The following is a 21,689-nucleotide window of genomic DNA, read 5'->3' as shown; positions in this document are numbered from 1 at the left end:
AAGAATGGTTAAGAATTAGGAAGAGCACGTAGAAAAAATATACACCCAAATTTTTTTTTTGAAGAAAAATATACACACAAATTATTGGGCTAAAAATTCTCCAATAAAAAAAAATGTAAGTAGCATAGCCTAGAATAGCTACCGTAATTGAGGGACCGTCACTCGTTTAATAGTCCACTTCAATCGGTCCTTAAAAAAAAAACAAAAAATATCAAATTAAATAAAATATGATAATAATAAAATTAATAATGGACCTCAAGAGTCCAAATTGAAGATCCAAACCCTATTTTAAAAACTTTAGAGAAAAAAAAAAAAACCAAAAAACCAACTACACCTTATCTTTACCAAAACCAACCAAGTTTGATATTCCAGTATTGTAACCCTTTCAAAATCGAAAGTCCAATTAGGTTAACGGGTTCGTTCGTTTTTCAGGCCCAATCTCCATCTCTCTCCGGTGAGCCCTCGAAACTCTTTCTCTCTCTTCTGTTAAACCCTAGATCTCACTCCGGTGAACCTCGTTACACGCTTTCCGATCCGGATCCGTGTTTTCACCGTTTGATTTTCAAATTTCTTGATTACAAACCCTAGTTTCTCGATTTTCCACATGAAAATATGTTTTGTCTTTCGTTTTTTCATTAAGTAGCTGTTTTTTTGTTTTTCTTGTTTAGTTTTTTTCAGTTTAATCATTTTATGTTAGTGGATCTGTGTTTATTTTATGATCTGGTCGTTTAGATCTATTCGTGAATGTGTTTTTTTTTTTTAATTAAAAATTATATAAAAATTTATCAGTTTGTTCAGTGGTACTTCATTGATGATCTTGTACTTCAGTTTTGATTTCCACCATTGTTTATGTGAGCTCTGTGGATAGTACTTGATTGAGAATCTGCTTTGGATCCTTCCAGTGTTGAGTTCTGTACTGTTGAGTGTTGATATTATTATTGCATTAAAAATTTATTATTTATAGTTTGGGCCGATCCGATTTATATATGGGCCCGTGTATTCTTTGGGTTCAGTGACACTACTACATAGTGGTCATTCGATGACCCGATAGACCCGGCTGATATATGGGCCCATGTATTCTTTAAGTGCATGCACGATTTTGAAATATGTACTAGTTTATTTTGTGTCTTAACTCTAACTCTTGTCTATAGTAAAACGATGATGCTTATTTTCATTATGAATGATGCAATATGTAATGTCTTTGTTCATTTTTTTTGTCCAGATTGGGTTAATAACACATTATATGTTTGTCTTTGATTAAATAACATATTTTGTGTGGTAGTTTTGATGTTTGAGTGCATGTGGTATGTATTTTCTGACTTTAATTCACTATTAATTAGCAATTGTTTCTTTTCTGTGTAGTGTAGGAAGACACATATTGAAATAAGATGGTTATGGTTGAAGAAGACAGAGTGGTTGTGACCCCTGATGTGAAAAATCCGCCAGACAAAGAGCTTTCGGATTCCAAAGCAGAACCCGATGAAGGTCTTCCTACATCTGAATTAGAAGTTTCTAGTGGTGATGCAAATGGAGGGACATACAATCATGAGTTGGACAACACCATAGAAACTTCTAACTACAAGCCAGATAATTCTGAATCACTTCCCAACGAAGACCAGTCAGGCAATGCTGATTCCCCAGACAACAATCAGCAATTTGATTCGGAGGCAACACTCAACAATCCATCAGTCGAGTCTGAAACACCCTCTGATGATCAGCCTGTTAGTTCTGAGGCTACTCCTGACCAGAATTTTGCTTCTGAAGCACCACCAAGCAACCTGCCCACTGATTCCGAGGTGCTTCCAAATAATGGTGTGGTTACTTCTGACTTACAAGCTAGTAATGGTGAGGTTGTAGTGTCTGAAACGCAGCACAGCAGTGAGTTGGCTTTACCCGAAACACAGCAAAACAATGAAATGGTTACATTTGAAACGCAGCAAAGCAATGAGGTGGTCATGTCCGAGGCACATCCTAGCAACGAGACCGCCATACATGAAGCACATACCAGCAATGATGTGGTCATGACTGAAGCCATGAGTGAACATGAGTTGACCGCTTCCACAATTGATCCCAATAACCAGCTTTCTCATCCTGAAACTCACGACTCACATAATCATCATTTTGAGCCTTTCCATTTGATTCCTGAACCTGAATCTCTAGAAACCAATTGTGATCCACCGCCTTGTTCCGAACCATTTGAAGACAGCCACATCAGAGACATTAAACCCATTCATCATGATCATCTTTCTCAGTATGATACAGTTCCCAACAATCATCTGGACCACTCTGAGGCACTGTGCAACCATCAGCTAACCGATTCTGACCCTGGACAGCTAGCTAATTCTCAAATGTTGCATCACTATGAGCTGGAAAATCATGAAAATCAGCTAGTCAACACTCAAGAGCACTATGGAATTGTCAATGCTAACAACATACCCAGCTATGAGATAGTTAATGCCGACACTCCACTGAACTTTGAGGGACCTACCCCAGAAACTCAGCCAAACAAAAGGAGAAAAAAGAAGTCTATGGTCTGGGAACACTTTACCATTGAAAATGTTGATCCTGGATGTAGAAGAGCATATTGCAAGCAATGCAAGCAAAGTTTTGCCTATAGTACTGGTTCAAAGGTTGCTGGTACCAGTCACCTTAAGCGCCACATTTCCAGCGGGAAATGTGCAGCTCTTCTGCGTGGTCAAGATCTGGCCACATATACTCCAAGAGCAAGGGGAACTGGTGCTGCTGGTGCTAGCACTACACCTAAGCGACGTTATAGGTCTGGAGGTTCTCCGTACATAATTTTTGATCAAGATCGCTGCCGCCATGAGATTGCTAGGATGATCATTATGCATGATTACCCGCTTCACATGGTTGAGCACCCAGGATTTGTTGCCTTTGTGCAAAATCTGCAACCCCAGTTCAATATGGTCACCTTTAACACTGTCCAAGGAGACTGTGTTGCAACTTTCCTGGGTGAAAAACAAAACCTTCAGAAATATTTTGAGGGATTACCAGGACGTTTCTGTCTGACACTGGACATGTGGACCTCGAGTCAATCTGTAGGGTATGTATTTATAACTGGACATTTTGTCGATAGTGATTGGAAATTACAGAAGAGAATTCTCAATGTTGTGATGGAACCATACCCTGATTCCGAGTCTGCTATTAACCATGCTGTTTCTGCATGCCTTTCTGATTGGAATTTAGACGGCAGGTTGTTTTCTATTACTTGTAATCATGCACTGAGTGAGGTTGCTCTTGGAAATCTCAGATCACTACTCTCTGCAAAAAATCCACTTATCCTCAATGGTCAGTTGCTGGTTGGAAGTTGTATTGCCAGAACTTTAAGCAGCATCGCAAATGATTTGCTGAGATCCATACAAGACGTAGTGAAAAAAATCCGGGATAGTGTAAAATATGTGAAGACTTCAGACTTGCACGAGGAAAAATTCGTGGAGCTCAAACAGCAACTTCAGGTCCCAAGTGAAAGGAGCCTTTTTATTGATGACCAAACCCGATGGAATACAACATACCAAATGCTGGTGGCAGCTTCTGAGCTAAAGGAAGTGTTTTCTTGTTTGGACACTTCCGATCCTGATTACAAGGGAGCCCCGTCTATGCAAGATTGGAAGCTAGTTGAGACACTCTGCACTTATTTGAAGCCTCTTTACGATGCAGCGAACATCCTTACCACTGCAACTCATCCCACTGCCATTACCTTCTTTCATGAAGTTTGGAAATTGCAGGGGGATCTTGCTCGTGCTGTTGAAAATGAGGAGGATCCGTTCATTAGCCAGCTTATTAAGCCCATGCAAGAAAAGATTGACAAGTACTGGAGAGAATGTTGTCTGGTTCTGGCAATTGCAGTAGTTATGGATCCTCGTTTCAAGATGAAGCTTGTTGAGTTCAGCTTCCCAAGAGTCTTTGGTGATGATTCTCGTGAATATGTTAAGATTGTTGATGATGGAGTTCATGAGCTATTTAATGAGTATGTGGCCCTTCCCCTCCCACTGACCCCGGCTTATGCAGAAGGAAATGTGAAGACTGGAGGACCCCCTGGAGGAACTCTGTTATCAGACAATGGATTAACAGATTTTGATGCCTACATCATGGAAACTAGTAGCCAACAGACGAAGTCTGAATTGGACCAGTACCTGGAAGAATCACTGTTGCCAAGGGTACCAGAGTTTGACGTATTGAGTTGGTGGAAGCTAAACAAACTAAAATACCCAACTCTTTCGAAAATGGCCCGGGATATATTGTCTGTTCCAGTTTCCAGTGTTCCTGCTGACTCTATATTTGACGATAAAAACAAAGAGATGGACCAGTATAGAAGTTCCTTGCGACCAGAGGTAGTGGAGGCTCTTGTATGTGCCAAAGATTGGATGCATTATGGAGCAGCTGATGCCTCAAATCCACTTGTGAAAATTCAATTCTAGATTTAATTTGTTTTGGTTCAGGGATCCATTTGGAGGAAGGTAGGATTGGATGGAAAAGGGTTGTAGAATGCTTTGCAATGTTTGAACCTGAGTGGTGGCTGTACACTATGATGCTAGTTTATGTTATTTTACTTATATACTATTTCCTAGTTCTCTGTTAGGATTCTTATTGACATTTAAATGGATATTCAGATATTCAGATTTGGATGATTGGACTTAATCAAGTGAGTTCTAGTGTCAGTGTGCATAAAATCCATTTATGTTTATATGTTGCCTGCTATGCAGCATGTCCTCTCGGTAGTAATGAATTTGGATCCTCTCTGAGTCTCTACTGCTCTCTCCTTATTCTCGATTATTATTATTTATTTATTAACGAAGAGAGATGTAGATGAAACTGAAGGAGAGAATCCAATTTCTGCTTAGAATTGGGCTGATATTGCTGCATCAGAAATCTGCTTAATATTGGGAATATATTCCTGCTGTGTTGGATGAGATGCTTCTAAGCTTTTGCTGTTGTGCATATATAATTTACATTTACCTGTGTTTTTAATACCGGGTTTGATTTATACCTCGACTCTGTCCAAAATTTGTTGACCACTGAATATACCGTTCTAAGTGACAATAAACTGATCATGATGTCTATGATATGTTATCAGAAAAAAATTCTCAAATATATTTACTAACTAGGACTTGGGTTTTAGGACTTGTGTATGGATATATAATTCATTTAGGGAGAAATATATTAGGCTATAAATATTTTGGAACATCCCTTTGAGTTACAAAGACAACTTGGGAGTATAGGTATCACTAATTATCACCACCATATAAATTCTTGACATTAATCTTTTTTGTACAGGAAACGTCCCAATAGGTGTCTGCTGTTAAATTCAAAGCAACATATACATTACATAGTCCCATCAAAATCCAATAATAACTTTATTATGAGCAGATAATAGCGTAGCATAGGGAACATCCATGACCATGAACATCATTTATCAAGCTCATTTGTGTTTAGCAAAATAAAGTTCAAGCACAAAACCTTTTAGATGTCCACCATCAAAATCATTTATTTTAACAATTGACAATATTGTATAAATATAACAAAACATTAACTGCCACACTTGTTTTGAAAGTTCCCCAACTTTAAGAGCTTGGTTTGAGAGTGTTCCCAATGTCGATCACAAATCGATATTTGACATCTGCTTTGAGGAGTCGCTCCATTGCAATGTTAACATAATCCATAGGAATGACTTCAATGGTAGGTTTTACATTGTGTTTAGCAGCAAAATCAATCATATCTTGAGTCTCTTTCATTCCTCCAATAAAACTTCCAACTATCATCTTTCTTCCTGTCATGAATGTTAGCATTATAAAAATGTTTATATAGCTCATAGCTAGCTTATATTGACTAAACTAACAGATTAAATTTGCAGTATTTAATAAAATTACCGGTTGAACTATAGTTTATAAATATGTCTGAAATGACAGAAAAATGATAAGCCATAAATTTTAAGTTTTATTCAGTTTGGTATTGCTTCTAGCTTACCCAAAAGTAAAGGAAAGACATGGAGCTCCATAGGCTTCATTAGAGCACCAACCATTACAAGTTTTCCATGAGATTTCAACAATCCAATAAGAGGTAAGAGAGGATGATCAGCTGAAACTGTATCAATGATACCATCCAAAGTACCCATTGCAGCCTATATTACCATTTCGAATTTAAGAATATTAAAATATTGAATATGAATATATTAATCAGCTGAAACTATTGTATTTGTACCTGCATCTTAGCTTGGTCTTGGCTTATTAAAAATGAGTCAGCTCCTAAATGTTCTATTGCTTCCTTTTCTTTGTTAGGTGATGTACTAATTACAGTCACATTAGCACCAAAAGCTTTGGCAAACTTAACAGCCATGTGACCAAGTCCACCGAGACCAGCAACACCTATATGTAGACCGGGCTTGTCGAGCCCAAAATATCGAAGAGGACTATACACCGTGATACCAGCACAAAGAAGAGGAGCAACAACTTCAAGTGGTAAACCATCAGGAATATGAACTATAAAGTGCTCGTCTACAACGATTGAGTCAGAGTAACCTCCATATGTGATGCCATCACGATACTTGGCACCACATGTGGGTATATGTTGGGGACAATAACTTTCAAGATTTTCAGTGCAATTTTGACAAGATCGGCATGAGTCAATTATGTAGCCAACACCTACTTTGTCTCCAACTTTGAACTTTTCTACTTTGCTTCCCACCTTTGTCACTATTCCAACAATTTCCTGTATTTCTTTTATAAGTTATATTTAAATTAATAGACATAGCCTATGATATTGGTGAGTAGTAATTTGAATTAAAGCATACCCAGGTACTAGCGGATAGTTGGACATGCCCCATTCGTTTTTCATCAGGTGAAGATCTGAGTGACATATCCCACAATACAATATTTTGAATGCCACGTCTTTTTCATTTGTTTCTCTGAAAATTTCGTACAAACCAAATGTGAATTATTTAGCTAACAACAATTTCACTCTCAACATGTTCAAATATTCAATTAAACCAACATGATCGTTCCAACGTATAATTAAGGTAAAGAAAATAGTTTAGTTTTATAAAATCTAATTTGAACTAGGAAAAATGCAATAACAAAGAATGAATGTCAAAATACTTCATCCGTTTTAAAGATGTACTATCATTTAAAGTTTTTACATACTTAAAAGATATACATACTTTTTTTTTTTTTTGCAATGAAAGATATACACACTTTTATATTAACTAATAATAACTATTATGTTTTTGTCAAAACAAAAAAAAAAATAATGTAACTAAGTTGTTAGCTACCGAAGACATTATTTAAAAGTCTAGTATTCAAAATCCGAATTCTTCGCTATCACACTTAAAGTGTGTGAGTCTAGTTACTCGACTAATTGGCAAAAAAAAAAATACTATTATGTTATTACAAAGTGAAATAGAGTTTAATTGTTGTGCACTGTCAGTGTAAAGATTTTTTACACATACATCCAATTATGCATTGCCACATCATTTAATGAATGTGACATATCATGTGTTTTTAATTATCATACATGATGTGTCAGTATATTATTGGATGCATGTGTAAAATAATTTTTCGTTTACCATTATAAAAAAAACTTCAAAATTTGGAACTCCTATATTAAGTTCCATTGTTCTTCAAAAAAAAAAAAAATTAGAAAAGCTACTATGAGATGATTAAGGTTAATTTTTTTTTAACAAACTAATCTATTACTAATATATTAAAATCGATTACCACCAAAATTACTAATTTATCCTTAGTACTTTTAACCACGTTGCAAGTTTTATATCTTTCATTATAATTTCACTAAAAAAATTTTAAAAAATATATAGAAACAATATAAGATAAAAACAATATAAGTTAAATGGGGCCCCCGCAAGTGGGCGGTGGGATTGGTCCCCTTGGATTAGTCGGTCCTAAGGCCGGATACCAAGTTTTCAAAAAAAAAGATAAATACAAAAAATATAAAAAAAATAAGATGAGTACCAAAAAAAATATTATATAAAGATTATAGAGAGGTCTTCAAAATAAATAAAAAAAAGATTATAGAGAGTTTATTCAATAAAAATAAATTATCGAAAGAATATAGAAAAGTAAGCTAAATACATAAAAATATGAATATAGAAATAGAAACATAAACAATAATTATCTTGAAAAAAAAATATAAACAATATTTTTCATCAAAAATAAAATAAATAATATTACTACCAAGTTTACTACTAACTATTAATAATAATAAAATAAAGTTAATTACTATCAAATTTACTAAATTACCCTAGATATCATAATAAAATTTCTAATTTTCGATTAAAAAATATATACGGGACCATTATTTGTTGCCGAAACATAAAAAATTGGATAAATAAGTTTTACAAAAAAATAAAACAATAGTTTCACTTATATTTAACAATATTTTATTCTAAATAAATTTTCTACATTAAGATAATAATAAACTTAAATATCGAACTAAAGTCAATAGACTCGTGCGAATGCACAGGTCTTTAAACTAATTTTCTAAAAAATCTATAACAAACACTACTAAAACAATTTTTTTTTAAAAAAAAAAACTCCAAAACAAGCTCACCCATTGTTTGCTTAATCCCACCGGTGTAATTTAAAAAAAAATATTCTCTTTTCCACCGGTATAATTAAGCAAACAATATTTTAAAATTACACCGGTGTAATTTGATCCCTCCCCCATATATATATATATATATATGAGATACAAAACCAATTATAAATTCTCAATACCAAGTATAAAGAGATTAGGAGGTAATCCCTCGTATCTCATTTTTTCATCAAGTAATATGGTGATTGGAATTTTATTTTTTAAGTTGAATAAATGAATGTACACCGGTCTCTAATATATTATATAGCAAAAGCTAACATGTGCCCTTGGGTACATGTTAATTATTTAAAAATGGAAATATTTTATTGTAATCACCGATCAGTGCATCTAACTCATTTTTCTAAAAAATTTCTCAAATTAATTACATATTTTTTAAGAAAATATTTTTACTTTTAGATTCTTAACATGTGTCTTTAGAACATATGTTAACAAGACTCATATTATATACTCATATAGACATATAAGATGTCATATGGATGTATCTGGGCCTCTACGTATTATTATATGTAATGTGCATTTTTAAAAAGGTGATTATAAGAGTTTATTTTATAAAAATAAGGGTTACATATATTTTTATCCCTCTAAATATATCAATTTTTACTCTCATTTTTTTAAAAAAAATCCTTCGAACTTTAGTCGTTAAATATACCAACTTCCAAATGTGGTCCATATTTGTTTTTACAAAAGTCCGTGTTTTATGTTTGAAATGATTTTTTTTATGACATGTCACATGTTAGTAGTTTAAAACATGTTTTCAATTAAATTTTAGCATATGTTTTGAGATTTGGATTTCATGCGGTCGAAATTACATATAATCATGCAATTAAGGCATACCTGATCGTTCGATTAAGATTATACAGTTCAGATTTAAAACAGTCATACAAATCGATCAAATTTTCTCTCATATAAAACATTCTATTATTAATGGACGGTTAAATCTATGTTAACTACATGCAGTTTTGATTGCATGCAATCCGAATCTATGTTTTGTGCATTTTTGTTGCTGTTGAGGATATGTGGTAATTAACTTTTGGCAAAATTACACTGCAGGTTATTTATCTTATTTTTTTAACACTTTGGTCCTTTATATTTTTTTGTAACACTTTGGTCTTTATCTTTTATTTGTAACACTTTGGTCCTTTATTTTTTTTATTTGTAACACTTTAGTCCTTTTTTTTGTAACAGTTTGGTCCTTTATCTTTTTTTATTTGTAACATTTTGGTCCTTTATTTTTTATAAATAAATAAGATAAGGACCAAAATATTACAAAAAAAAAAATAAAGGACTAAATTGTTACAAAAAAATTAAAAGATCAAACTGTTACAAAAAAATAAAATTAAGAACTTGTGGTATAATTTTGACTTGTAGCATAAAATTAAGGACTTGTATGTGGTAATTAACTTTTTCATATGTTTTGTAATTTGTGCATTGTTGTTGCTGTTGAGGACCACCTATATGTGGTAAGTAACTTTTTCATATGTGTATGTACCAAAAAAAAACTTAATTACTAAAATACCCTTTTTCATATGTGTAACTTTCTGTTGCTGATTGAGGACCACCTTTGTTGGCTACTACAAATTAGGGTCCAAAAATAATTTTTCAGGGGTATATTAATATTATATATATGTTAAAATTAAAGTTCGGTGGTGACTTCTTAATTTGCGAGTCAAAATTAATCAATATCCTTGATCTCCGAAAATCACCGCGACACTTCCAAGTTCCAAGAACTTTTGGTAGTTGACATTTTTTTAGTTGTATTAATTTGTAAGCATTACAAAAACAAAAAAAAAGGTTAATTTACCAAAGCATAGCATTCAATAGACCAACATAGTAGAAAAAAATGAAAAATAACATTAAACAGTGTCCCGGAAACACATGTCCTAACTTTATTACGAGTAGATAATAACATAGGGAATATCCATAATTTATGAAGCTCAATTGTGTTTAGCAAAATAAACAAATTCAAGCACAAAACTTTTTAGATGTCCACTATCAAAAGTTCAAAACCTTTTATTTTAACAATTGAGAATATTGGATATAAACAGAACAAAACATTATACGTAACTGTCACTAGAGTTGAGAGCTTGGTTTGAGAGTGTTTCCAATGTCAATCACAAATCGATATTTGACATCTGCTTTGAGGAGTCGCTCCACTGCAATATTAACATAATCCATAGGAATGACTTCAATGCTAGGTTTTACATCATGTTTAGCAGCAAAATCAATCATCTCTTGAGTCTCTTTCATTCCTCCAATATTACTTCCAGCTACCATCTTTCTCCCTGTCATCAATGTTAGCATCATTTGGTAGGGACATGACATATATTATGCAGAAGCCGGGGTTCAAACCTAACCACCGGCACTCCACTTATTCACCTTTAAGAGATATATGAAAACATTTTGTGCTAGCTTACCCAAAAGTAAATGAGAGACATGGATCTCGACAGGCTTGATTGGAACACCAACCATTACAAGTTTTCCATGAGACTTCAACAAACCAATAAGAGGTGAGACAGAATGATCAGCTGAAACTGTATCAATGATACCATCCAAAGTACCCCTTGCAGCCTATAAATTATTAACATAATTAGTTAGTTAATTACCATTTAAGAATATTAGAATATTGAACTATTGTATTTGTAATTTTGTACCTTCATTTTATCTTTGTCATGACTTATAAAAAATGAGTCAGCTCCTAAGTGTTCTATTGCTTCCTTTTCTTTGTTAGGTGATGTACTAATTACAGTCACATTAGCACCAAAAGCTTTGGCAAACTTAACAGCCATGTGACCAAGTCCACCAAGACCAACAACACCTATACGTAGACCGGGCTTGTCGAGCCCAAAATATCGAAGAGGACTATACACTGTTATACCAGCGCAAAGAAGAGGAGCTGCGGCTTCAAGTGGTAAACCATCAGGAATATGAATCACAAAGTGCTCGTCTACAACTATTGAGTCAGAGTAACCTCCATATGTGGTGCCATCACGATAGTTCTCGGCACCACATGTGGGTATAAATTGGGGACAATAACTTTCAAGATTTTCAGTACAATTTTGACATGATCGACATGAATCAATCATGTAGCCAACACCCACTTTGTCTCCAACTTTGAACTTTTCTACTTTGCTTCCTACCTTTGTCACTATACCAACAATCTCATGCCTGCAATCAAGTTAATAGAAAAAACTAAAAACTTTTATAAGATAGCGATGAGTCGTATTTTTAATTAAAGCATTTATTTACGTACCCAGGAACTAGTGGATAAGTTGATACGCCCCATTCGTTCTTCATCATGTGAACATCTGAGTGACATATCCCACAATACAATATTTTGAGTGCCACATCTTTTTCACCAGTTTCTCTGCAAATTTAAGCACACCAACATGAGTTATTTAGTTTTTAACAATTTGACTCTCAACATGTCCAAATGGAAAATGTTAACTAGTGCCCGTGGGGCACTGGTTAAGGAGCTAAATAAGGTATGAATGTATTGGAAATTGTGTAATTTACTTTTTATAAGTAGTAAAAAAAAATGCTTTTTTCAATGCAAAAATTACTTCTTTTGGTATCCTTAACTAGTGCCCTGGGGCACTGGTTAGCATGACACATATTTAATTACTCTTTCAGTTATCCTACGTTTACAAAAACACTGACGTGACCACTAATTTTGATGTTAACCATTGATAAATTTGAGGTTCAATCTAATGTGAATCATGAAGCTCAGATAATTGATGCTCAGCTGAAAAGGAGGATAACCGGAAGAAGAGTACCGGTGCAACAAGGCAGAAACTTAAAGGACCGATTTATTAAGTATAAAACTTAAAAAATCTATTTATTAATTATAAAACTAAAGCATAATTGTTACAAACGCGAAACTTTAATAAAGACTATAAAATATGCAATATGAATTTAACTTTTCTCAACCAAATTTTTTTTTATTTTTATTATCTTTGTCTATATATGTGAGAATTAACTTCTATCAAAAAAAGCAGAACCAAGTATATGAAGAAAAGGACGAAGAAAACAGGCATACATTAAAATTGAAGAAACTCAAATAAGGGATCAAACCAAAGAAACAATCATGGAACATGAATTACTCAAAACAAATAAAAAAATTACTCTAATAAATCGAAAAACTACACAACTTTAAACTACTTTAATCTTCTTTTTTTAGTTTTGTTGTAGATCTGGGCTTTTATATTTGATTTTAGTGAAATTTTGCATAAACCTCACCCCTCAAAAATTGTATCTAAATTTTTATGTTTTTCATTTTAATTGTTGTTGGTGGGTCTATCTTGTTTTTGTTTTGATGGTGTTGGTAGATGTCTGTGGGGACTGATGTTAAAATTAATAGTTAATTTTACAATAAAAAATAAAAATGACATTAAAACGGAAAGTAATAATAATAAATTAATTTAAATAATATTTAGAAATGAAGAGGTGAGTGAACCTTCTAAAGAAATTGAAAGGGGAGAGAAGACCAGAAGAATCTCTTGCTGCCCAACCGAGGGCTTTCTTTGGATCTTCAGGTTGTGTTGCCATTTCAATCTTGTGTAAGTGATGACTACAAAAGAAAGTACTATGTATGTGTTCTCAATATTACTGAGCCATGGTTGTGTTGGCAATGTACTATAAACTCACCTTGTGATTGTGACAACCTTTGATAATGTTGAAAGAGGCCCCACATATGATATGTAAAAATAGTAAGTAATATTGCATGATGATTTCATTTTCCACACTTGTGATTCTTTTATACTTCAAAAATTTCAATTTTGCCTTTGTAAAAAATTTCGGTTCGCAGAAATTGAATTTTTTAGTGTAAATTTATAAAAAATTCAGTTAAAAGAAACCGAATTATTTATATAAGGGCAAAAACAGAAATCCATGGGTAAAAAAGAATCACGAGGGTCGGAAGAGAAATCATCTTATTGCATATTAAGGATGAATCAAATTACATCGGTATAACATTTAATACCGTTTAATAACATTTTAATAATGTCAACCATAATTTTGGATTAACTATGTGTGAGGCCGACTTAGACCTCATTTGCTCGTCGCATAATAAATTCTACACTAAAATTATTGTAAAAAGTAAAAAGGAATAGTCTACAATTCGAAATAATATCTCTCAGAGTTCAGTATTAGCACTCTTGTTGGAATAAAATTGATTCACCGCAACCTTCGATGCATATGTTTAATGTCGTCAATAGTTGTCAAAAAACGGTTGGAGAGTCATGATGAGTAGTAAATACTCATCATTCTGATATCGGACGTTACGATGTGTTGGGCATCTCGTCCGTTGACAAGAGGTACGTCTTCATGGACTGCTCCACTGGTGGGACACTGCTTGATGGTCTAAGAGGAGGATCTCCTCAAATATTGGGCCTTAAGCCCATTCTAGAATAGACTCAAATTCAACTCGTGCACCTAATTAAGATCCAAAAATAAACCGAGAGCTTCGCCAATCTTCATATCACATAATGGAGTCAGAGATTTGTTTAAATGCCAATTACTGTGTGAAAGACTAATTTGGTACTTTAATGACATTAATTTTTTTTTTTTTATTGGCTTGAGACCTAACAATATACTGTTCCTTAAAATTTCAGGTTAATTTTTTTTTTTTTACCAATTTGGATACATCATGCATCTTTTGGGACAACAAAACGTACGGAGGGGATAATTTTGTAAAAGAGCTAGAAGAGAACGCAGCTGCTTCAAACCATTAGAACTTTTGAGCTCCAACGCCACCGCGACAGTGCCGCCAAACGCCATCTTTCTCGCCAACGACCATAACAGACTTTGTTTCTACCACCACCACATCAGTTGTACGCGTCTTCCCTTCTCCCTCTCTCAAACACGGCGACGCCCGACGGCGAGTAGCCGGCCACGCCACTCTCCTCTCCCTCCCTTTCGATTACAAAGCTCTCTCTCTCTCAACATATTTTCTGAGCTGCAAATTAGGGTTCTTCACTATGAATATTGATAATTTCAAGAAAGACATTGATGTACTTATAGCTCAATTCACTCAGGTATTGTTCCTAGGGGGTGGATATGGTTAATTATTTTTTTATTCAAAACCAATAGAACTGTTGAATTGCTTTGGAACTGGTTTGTATAACTTGCATTAAATCAAACTTTTCAGTTTAACAATCAATTTTTGCTGTTCAATTTTGGTGTATGACAGGATGAATCAAAAACTTTGGCTGATATGAAGAGAGTATGGATTTCTAAGAAGTTTTCCTACATTTATGAAGCTCGTCCTTCGACCAACTTGGCCTTCTTTATGCAATCTCTGTATGCTCATTGTATAGGTATACATATTTACCTGGTATATCAAGTTCTGATCTTTTTTCTTTTTGTAAGGTAACCTAGTGGCTAGAAATTCCACCCTTAAGGTGGATAAGTGGGGCGTCAGAGGTTCGAACCCCGGCGGCCCCTGCATATAAAATGCAATGTCCCTGAGCTCGTGAACTGAAGTTCTGATCTTTGCTTAACTATTTTTATATTTAAAAATAGTAAATGCAAGCTTGAGTTCTGATTTTTTTTCCCATGTAACTTGGGTGTTGAATTGCTTTATTTCGTGCTGAAAGCATTTCTAAAAGTAAAAGGCATTGAAGCAAACAGAATTAAAAACAACATGTAGTAGTTAAAATTCAGCTGTATTCGATAATATTCTGTCATATTGTAGATAATCCTTTACTTTTAGCCTTTATCTTTTATTTCAATTATTTCGATGTAGATAATCCTTTATATTTCTATGCAGGTTACATGGTTAGCACAGGTTCTTTATCAAACAGATTGGGTGGCCTTTATTGCCTCTACTGTCTTTATGAGACTCAACCATTCAAGCCACCTTTTAAGGTCTATATATCCGTTGGTATGCCAATATTTTACTTGAATCATAATCACATTTAATTGTTACTGTAGTTTCTTAAGTGCCATATGATTGTGCTTGTTGGAAGGAACGAATTATTAGATTTGCTCATAACATAAGCTTTAATTATGATTTTGTACTGACTCAATTGAGCTTTATAAAGCATGTATCTTTCTGTTTGTGGTTTCATAGGTTCGATAATTTTGTTTGTGCTTTAATATTTGAATCAGCATGTTCTATACAATGTAAAGTCTGCATTCATGATTTCATGTATGTAATCTACTTTTTATACTTGTTTTTGCATCATTTTGCTTCCTTCAAAGGTTCTGTTCATCATACTACGACGTTATTGTGCTGTAACGACAGGCTCAATTTTTTCTCTCATGAACTTCATTGTCAAGTGAAGTTATTGTAGGTGTGCGCTGATGATGCTTTCTAATATGGGTGTCCAATGGAATTTTATTTTGGTGAAGTGAAACTTCTTCGTTGTTATTAATATTTTTTGACACTGCACTTGCATTTGGTAGGATAAATACTGGCTTTTTTATATGATAGACGCTACGATGTGCGACAGAAGGAATCTTTATCTTTCTTATTTTTTAATATGTTATTCAGTGTCCCTAATGTGTCATGCTTCATTGTTTCGGCAGAGTTGTCTATTATCGAAACATCCCTTCATTTTTAACTTGCAAGTGTTTGTATAATGCACAATCACTTTCATGAAATGTAAAAATTAAGTAAGGTAAATTTCATTTAATTGTTTGTTAGTTGTGGAGAAATTAACATTATCTAATTTAATATTGAAACTTTGAATTCGTCATAACATGAAGATGATGTGATTTTATGAGAATGAGATGATTTCGTGTTTCAATAATTAAGACTCAAATTTGCGTGTTTCACAGGAGAGTTAAAGAATCTTAGAGTCCTTGTTGTTGATGCAAAGGCAAATGATATTAGAGTGGTGTCTGCTTTAGTCAAAAGAATGCTGGAAAGAAACATGTTCCTTTTTGGCATTGTCGACTTAGTGGAAAGTTCTGTCACAGAAACAGTAAATCAACTCCAACAAGTACAGAATACCTGTATTCAAATTGCATATAAAGAGTAAATCACCATATGAACTTTTGGACTTATGTTCAATATCCTTCTTTCCTTGTTGTGTTGTCCTAATAGTGTTTTACCCAACAACTTATTTGTTTGAATGTGCTCCCTTTGGATGACAGGTTGTTTGATAAAGAGCCTATTGAAAACTATGTCTGCATGGACCTTGTAAGTTTCCAGTGCTTTGTGACTTGCAAAATGATTTAATGAATAATCTTTTTCTCTATGGTATTATTATTATTATTATACAGTCCACTTAACATTAGGAGAACGGGACAAAAATTGTAGTAGTCAGTAATCAGTATTACCAGTGTTTAGATTAACTACTTATATAATCACTATTTCATAAGAACTTATCTCAAGAGCTTCATTTCTTTCTCTTTTCTGCACACCAGGGAATGGAATTCGAGCTTAATTTGCTGAAGAAAATGTCAGCTGAATATGCCGAGGCCAAGAATGTAGCTGTTAAAGGTATTTATTCCTTTTGTATTCTATACCACTTCAAAGGTGCTTGAGAAAGGATTGTTTTCTACATCTTGAAGTGTTTTCTTTTGTGAAGCCAAATCTCTGTGTTTTTCCTGTCATGTCATCTGAAAAGGCCATACACTTGCCATAAGCTTTTTTTGCCTTCTCGCTGTAGAACTGCTTTATGTAATGACCTGTCAATTCATGCAACACATTTGCTACAAATGAATTATTTTCTTAACTTGTTCGGGTTCAAACTAATGTTGATTTTTCTGACTTCCTAAACTAATCTGAACCTATACCAATCTTAACTTGTTAGTGAAGGAATGTGTATTTTGAACTTATTTTGTTTGTTTGAAGAACGACAACTTATGTTCATTGAGGTTCATGGTTCTCCAAATTGAGTTGATGCAATTTTTTCTCTTTAACAAATGACAAAATCTTAATCTCTTACATTTGGAACTTGTGACCTTTTTTCTTTGGGGCTTATTTTGAATGTTCTATTTAGTTGTTACCATTTGTCTAATTCATGATACATTAATTTTGACCATTATCTAATCCAATTGGTGTTCTTGTCCTTTTTTTTCTTCTTGAAGAAGCCAGCAGTATATTGGATGTCCAAAACATAAAGCACATATCAGAAAACAAGGAACTGATAGGAGATGTTGTGGAGAAGATTGCCGATGATTGGCAAGTCCAGAAACAAACATTTTATAAACAAACAGGATTGGGGGAGAATGATTGGCAAGTCCAGAAACAAACATTTTATAAACAAACAGGATTGGGGGAGAATGATGGATATGTAGTGGAGCTGGAGCAATTTCTTCTGCAGGAGAATTCAGATGATGATGAGAATAATCAAGACTGAAGACAAACTTCTAAGTTGTAATTTCTAGTGTACAGGGAAATAACATTAGTTTATAGTCTTTTGTTTAAATTGCGCGTCATTTCAAAGAAGTGTATTTTTTTCTTAGAAGAAAAAGTCCTTTGTATTGGAAAATATAGCATTTGAATACTTAACACAAGAATTATAGAAAAATCTCGCATAAAATCCAAGAGGAAAAGCCATGAGTTTATAGCAGGGTAAAAATATAATCTTGTTTAGCATATTGCTTAGGATGCACCATTGCATTGCAAATGTTTGCATTCTAAAGAGGCTCGAGAAAATACAGGCATTATTAAACCAAGGGAGCCAGGAACAGAATAATAAAAATATTTCAAAACTATTTAAATTCCCAGTCAAATTGGAAATGGGTTTATTATACCCATCTATTTTCATATTTTTGGGTATAAACATTTATAGTTGAGAGCTGGTTCTTAAACTCAGCAAATTCAAACTATTCTGAATATTTATGTGTTAAGGAATCAGTCGACTAAATATGAAAATGAAGAGTGGAACTACTAGTCATCAGTTGTGGAATTTCATAAATTGAGGTTCACCAATAATGAATGATACAACAATAAATCACAGCTATTACAAACAATGGATGTGAAAACACAAGAAGTGGTAAATTAAACTATTGAACACTCTTTTCTTAACCTCTCTGTATTACAACAAAAAACATACTAGTTATCACAAAGCTACTTTAAAACTAACTAACAAGACAATTAACCAAGTCATAACTCAATCCGAACATGGTGAACACCATGTCCCTCCTCTGGCATATAATCTATAGCAAAACTCAACAAACCAGAATCACTTTCATACTCGAAATCTACAACGCGGTCTTCCAACAAACACCTTGTTGGTCTAACAGAACAATAAGCACCAAACTTGCCACACCCCTTAATCTCCAAACGGACAACACCATCTTCGTACACAAGTCCCTTTACAGCTCCTCCGGCATTGAACATGTTCACAAGCCCAATAGGAGCAAACTTATGACCACCACCCAAAACTTTAACAGGCGCAACAGCGAATACTTCATGTTCCAACACCTTGAGGGTCAACGGCATAGTAACATTATGAGGAAGAACCACAAGCTCGCCGGAATGGTGAGCATAAAAGGCACAGTCACCGTTCCAATCACCGTCTCCGGCAACAGCCTCTGAGATAAGGTGAACATCACGACCTCTAACGTATCCAGTAATAGCAGCAGAGTCCGTTTGGTGAAAAGCATTCTTCCTCTCAGTAGCAGACCAGGCAGCACCTTGACAGTTATACACTCCAAGCACACCACCATAAGCATTCATGTTCCATATCTTAAGCAAACTTACCCCGTCACGAGCAGGATCATTAAACAAACAATCCGCGGTAGGCCTTCCAGGCAACCGGGCACGTAACACAGACCCATCCGGCAACACCATCTTTTTCAACAAATCAAAATCATGATTCCCAGGCTTATCACTAACATAAACAGGTCCACCACTAATAGCCCGGGCTGAAGCATGATACTCAGCCGCAGGATGTAGCGAGTGAAACATATCCCAATCTGGCTGCATAATCTCCCCAAGGAAAATACTATTGTATGCAACAGAAGCAATGTGGATCGTATGTGAAACCGGATCACGCGGATAGAAATCATCAGAAGCTCTAACAACAGCTGTTTGTTTCGAATAGTATAAGGCATCAGTATTATGACTCATACAGGCAATGCAACCGTTATCCGAGAAGTTTCTAGAAATAGAAGCATCTAAAGCCTGATGATACTGTTTAGTAATTTCAACTCTACCACCCAAACCCGCACCGAGCGTCTCCAAAATACACTGCACATCAACTTTAACACCATCAATACCGGCCAACGATAGATACTTATGTAAATTATCATAAAACCTGAAAACCTTCTTAGGGTTCACTAAACCCAAACCCTGAACCGCTAACGGATCTGTTTTCCATGTCGGTTCGTTCTCTCTAACTCCCTTTGAAATCTCAGGGTAACTCATCACCGAACCATACTCCTCAGTCTCCTTCAAACCCGGCCTAACCCCGCCCCAATAACCGGTTATAGCATGCCAAACATAAACAAATTTCACACCATGCTTTTCTTTAGCAATATCCACAATGCTCTTTATCCCCAATTCAGGATCCTCCTTATTCTGAAACTTAGGGTTTTCTTTTATCCCCGTAAGCCTCTGCAACGACGAAGCATCCTCATTATCGCTGGCCACAGACTGCCAACCGTCGTCAATAATAACAAACTTCGGCGGCGCTCCACCGCCAACCAAAGACTGTAAACCATCCTCAACCCCTTCCTGTGTAACCTCCTGATAAAAAGCATCCCAAGTACACCACCCAAAGTAATCCACAATTCCAGGAAGCTTCTTCTCATGCCGGAGCCGGAACGTCTTAAGATGATTCCTCACCGTTGCAAATGCATTATGAATAGTAGCAAATGGATCAGTACCAGAACTAATAAACAAAGCATGAGAAAACGACGACGTTTTAGTATCAACATCGCCACTTTCTAAACAAAGTTCAACATTATTATTAACAGCGTTTCCTTGAAGACACGCTCTAAATGATCCTTCAACAAGAGGAAGAAAAATTGTGTATATGATATCAGAATCATCAAGGTGGGACCCACTTGATCCACTTTTGGATTCAACCAATAAGAATTGAGTTTCTAACGGAATTTCGTTACCGTTTTCTCCCATTTTTTGTGCCATCCACCATAACTTGAAACGGAAACATGCCATGAATCTAACGTCTGTTAATTTTCCGAGTGATACCACGTGTCTGCTTTCTTCTTTTTCTGTTTCTACTCCTAGAAATACTCCGTTCACCGGTCCGGTTGTCGCCGCCGATGTCTCCGTCACGTTTTCTGATACTCCGGTTAGAATTGTCCGATCTTTTACCATCAGTTTCCCGTCGGAAACTCTAACGGTTGCTTTGATCGTCATTTCTTCAAACTCAGCCTCTGTTTTCTGCAACCAATAACAAAATTAGTAAAAAAAATTAAAAAAACAAAAAAAGAAGACAAATAAAATAGAATGTTTTTGTTTTGGTACCTTAAAAGAAGAAATGAAAGGAAATGTTGGATTTGATTTTGAATAGTGTTTTGTAAAAATGTGTGTACCAGAATTTGAGAGTTGATTTTTGTGTTTGAGATATTTTAGTATAGTTGAATTATAAATATGATTATGGTTATGGTTATGAATGTGTGAAAGGAATTTGTGATGTTGTTGTTGTGAAAGAAAATGAGATTTGGTATTTATAGGAAAAGAGGAACATGAATTGTTATTGAACACCATTGTTGTTAACATGTTCCTCTTTCTCGTCAAAGAATTTATTAACATGAGCTATTATATTATCATACTCTGTTTTCAACTTTTTCAAGCTATTAAATAAATAATATTTTATTACTTTTTTGGTCCAACTAGTTCTATCGCCACGTTGGATCCACGCTAATACATTCAACTTGCTTATCTTACCGAGGAAAATTAAAAAGCTGAAAAATGTGACACTTGAATAATCTTCATTGGATATAAATGAATTTTGAGATAAGTATATATTTATGTTGACTGTTTGTATACGTGTACGGTGTAGCCGTAGAAGTAGTATCGTATAGTTGTAGATTATGGGCTTGGTTTGAGAAGGTGAAATACACTACGCGTTACTTATTTGCTTTGCATAATTTGATGGGGGTTGGGGTTAAGTAATGTACTAATACGTGTATATATACTT

The 21,689-nt window shown here is 34.5% G+C and overlaps 4 protein-coding genes across 7 annotated transcripts; 2 read left to right on the top strand and 2 right to left on the bottom strand.

The window, feature by feature from the left end:
- The first annotated feature begins 261 nt into the window (after positions 1-261).
- LOC123881934 (zinc finger BED domain-containing protein DAYSLEEPER-like) lies at positions 262-4,659 on the top strand. 4 transcript variants are annotated; one of them, XM_045930699.1, is made up of 2 exons: positions 262-454; positions 1,363-4,659. In XM_045930699.1, exon 2 carries the CDS (start codon positions 1,389-1,391, stop codon positions 4,437-4,439), a length of 3,051 nt encoding a protein of 1,016 aa, XP_045786655.1. In that variant the 5' UTR covers positions 262-454; positions 1,363-1,388; the 3' UTR covers positions 4,440-4,659. The 4 variants fall into 4 exon arrangements, with proteins under 4 accessions (XP_045786655.1, XP_045786656.1, XP_045786657.1 ...); XM_045930700.1 differs by having other exon boundaries at positions 271-454; positions 1,368-4,659; XM_045930701.1 differs by lacking the exon at positions 262-454 and adding an exon at positions 467-1,244 and having other exon boundaries at positions 1,345-4,659.
- A 429-nt stretch (positions 4,660-5,088) lies between these two features.
- Positions 5,089-13,256, bottom strand: LOC123922700 (probable mannitol dehydrogenase). Its single transcript, XM_045975399.1, has 10 exons — positions 13,079-13,256; positions 11,876-11,989; positions 11,277-11,790; positions 11,040-11,193; positions 10,697-10,907; positions 7,113-7,133; positions 6,805-6,922; positions 6,220-6,726; positions 5,986-6,139; positions 5,089-5,788 (listed from the first exon to the last, which is right to left on the bottom strand). Exons 1-10 carry the CDS (start codon positions 13,168-13,170, stop codon positions 5,583-5,585), a joined length of 2,091 nt encoding a protein of 696 aa, XP_045831355.1. The 5' UTR covers positions 13,171-13,256; the 3' UTR covers positions 5,089-5,582.
- An 847-nt stretch (positions 13,257-14,103) lies between these two features.
- LOC123881933 lies at positions 14,104-18,129 on the top strand. The gene is made up of 7 exons (XM_045930698.1): positions 14,104-14,657; positions 14,813-14,939; positions 15,392-15,505; positions 16,405-16,603; positions 16,723-16,768; positions 16,996-17,071; positions 17,662-18,129. The coding sequence occupies exons 1-7, from the start codon at positions 14,601-14,603 to the stop codon at positions 17,931-17,933; spliced, it is 891 nt and encodes a 296-aa protein (XP_045786654.1). The 5' UTR covers positions 14,104-14,600; the 3' UTR covers positions 17,934-18,129.
- Positions 18,130-18,458: 329 nt separating this feature from the next.
- Positions 18,459-21,689, bottom strand: LOC123881932 (probable galactinol--sucrose galactosyltransferase 6). The gene is made up of 2 exons (XM_045930697.1): positions 21,014-21,689; positions 18,459-20,929 (listed from the first exon to the last, which is right to left on the bottom strand). Exons 1-2 carry the CDS (start codon positions 21,299-21,301, stop codon positions 18,683-18,685), a joined length of 2,535 nt encoding a protein of 844 aa, XP_045786653.1. The 5' UTR covers positions 21,302-21,689; the 3' UTR covers positions 18,459-18,682.

The sequence above is a fragment of the Trifolium pratense genome, linkage group LG4 (assembly GCF_020283565.1).
Source record: "Trifolium pratense cultivar HEN17-A07 linkage group LG4, ARS_RC_1.1, whole genome shotgun sequence".
Taxonomy (NCBI): domain Eukaryota; kingdom Viridiplantae; phylum Streptophyta; class Magnoliopsida; order Fabales; family Fabaceae; genus Trifolium; species Trifolium pratense.
The sequence above is the reverse complement of the archived record's forward strand: the minus strand, read 5'-3'. Positions and strand labels throughout refer to the sequence as shown.

Excerpts from the sequence above, each read along its gene's own strand:
- LOC123881934 (XM_045930699.1), top strand. The coding sequence starts at position 1,389 with ATGGTTATGGTTGAAGAAGACAGAGTGGTTGTGACCCCTGATGTGAAA.
- LOC123922700 (XM_045975399.1), bottom strand. The coding sequence starts at position 13,170 with ATGGCAACACAACCTGAAGATCCAAAGAAAGCCCTCGGTTGGGCAGCA. Across the intron at positions 10,908-11,039 it reads TGTCTCTCATTTACTTTTGG|GGAGAAAGATGGTAGCTGGA; the intron begins GTAAGCTAGCAC and ends CATTGATGACAG. Across the intron at positions 6,727-6,804 it reads ATCCGCTAGTACCTGGGTAT|GAAATTGTTGGAATAGTGAC; the intron begins GCTTTAATTCAA and ends AAAGAAATACAG.
- LOC123881933 (XM_045930698.1), top strand. The coding sequence starts at position 14,601 with ATGAATATTGATAATTTCAAGAAAGACATTGATGTACTTATAGCTCAA. Across the intron at positions 14,658-14,812 it reads TTATAGCTCAATTCACTCAG|GATGAATCAAAAACTTTGGC; the intron begins GTATTGTTCCTA and ends GGTGTATGACAG. Across the intron at positions 17,072-17,661 it reads CAAGAATGTAGCTGTTAAAG|AAGCCAGCAGTATATTGGAT; the intron begins GTATTTATTCCT and ends TTCTTCTTGAAG.
- LOC123881932 (XM_045930697.1), bottom strand. The coding sequence starts at position 21,301 with ATGTTAATAAATTCTTTGACGAGAAAGAGGAACATGTTAACAACAATG. Across the intron at positions 20,930-21,013 it reads CTTTCATTTCTTCTTTTAAG|AAAACAGAGGCTGAGTTTGA; the intron begins GTACCAAAACAA and ends TATTGGTTGCAG.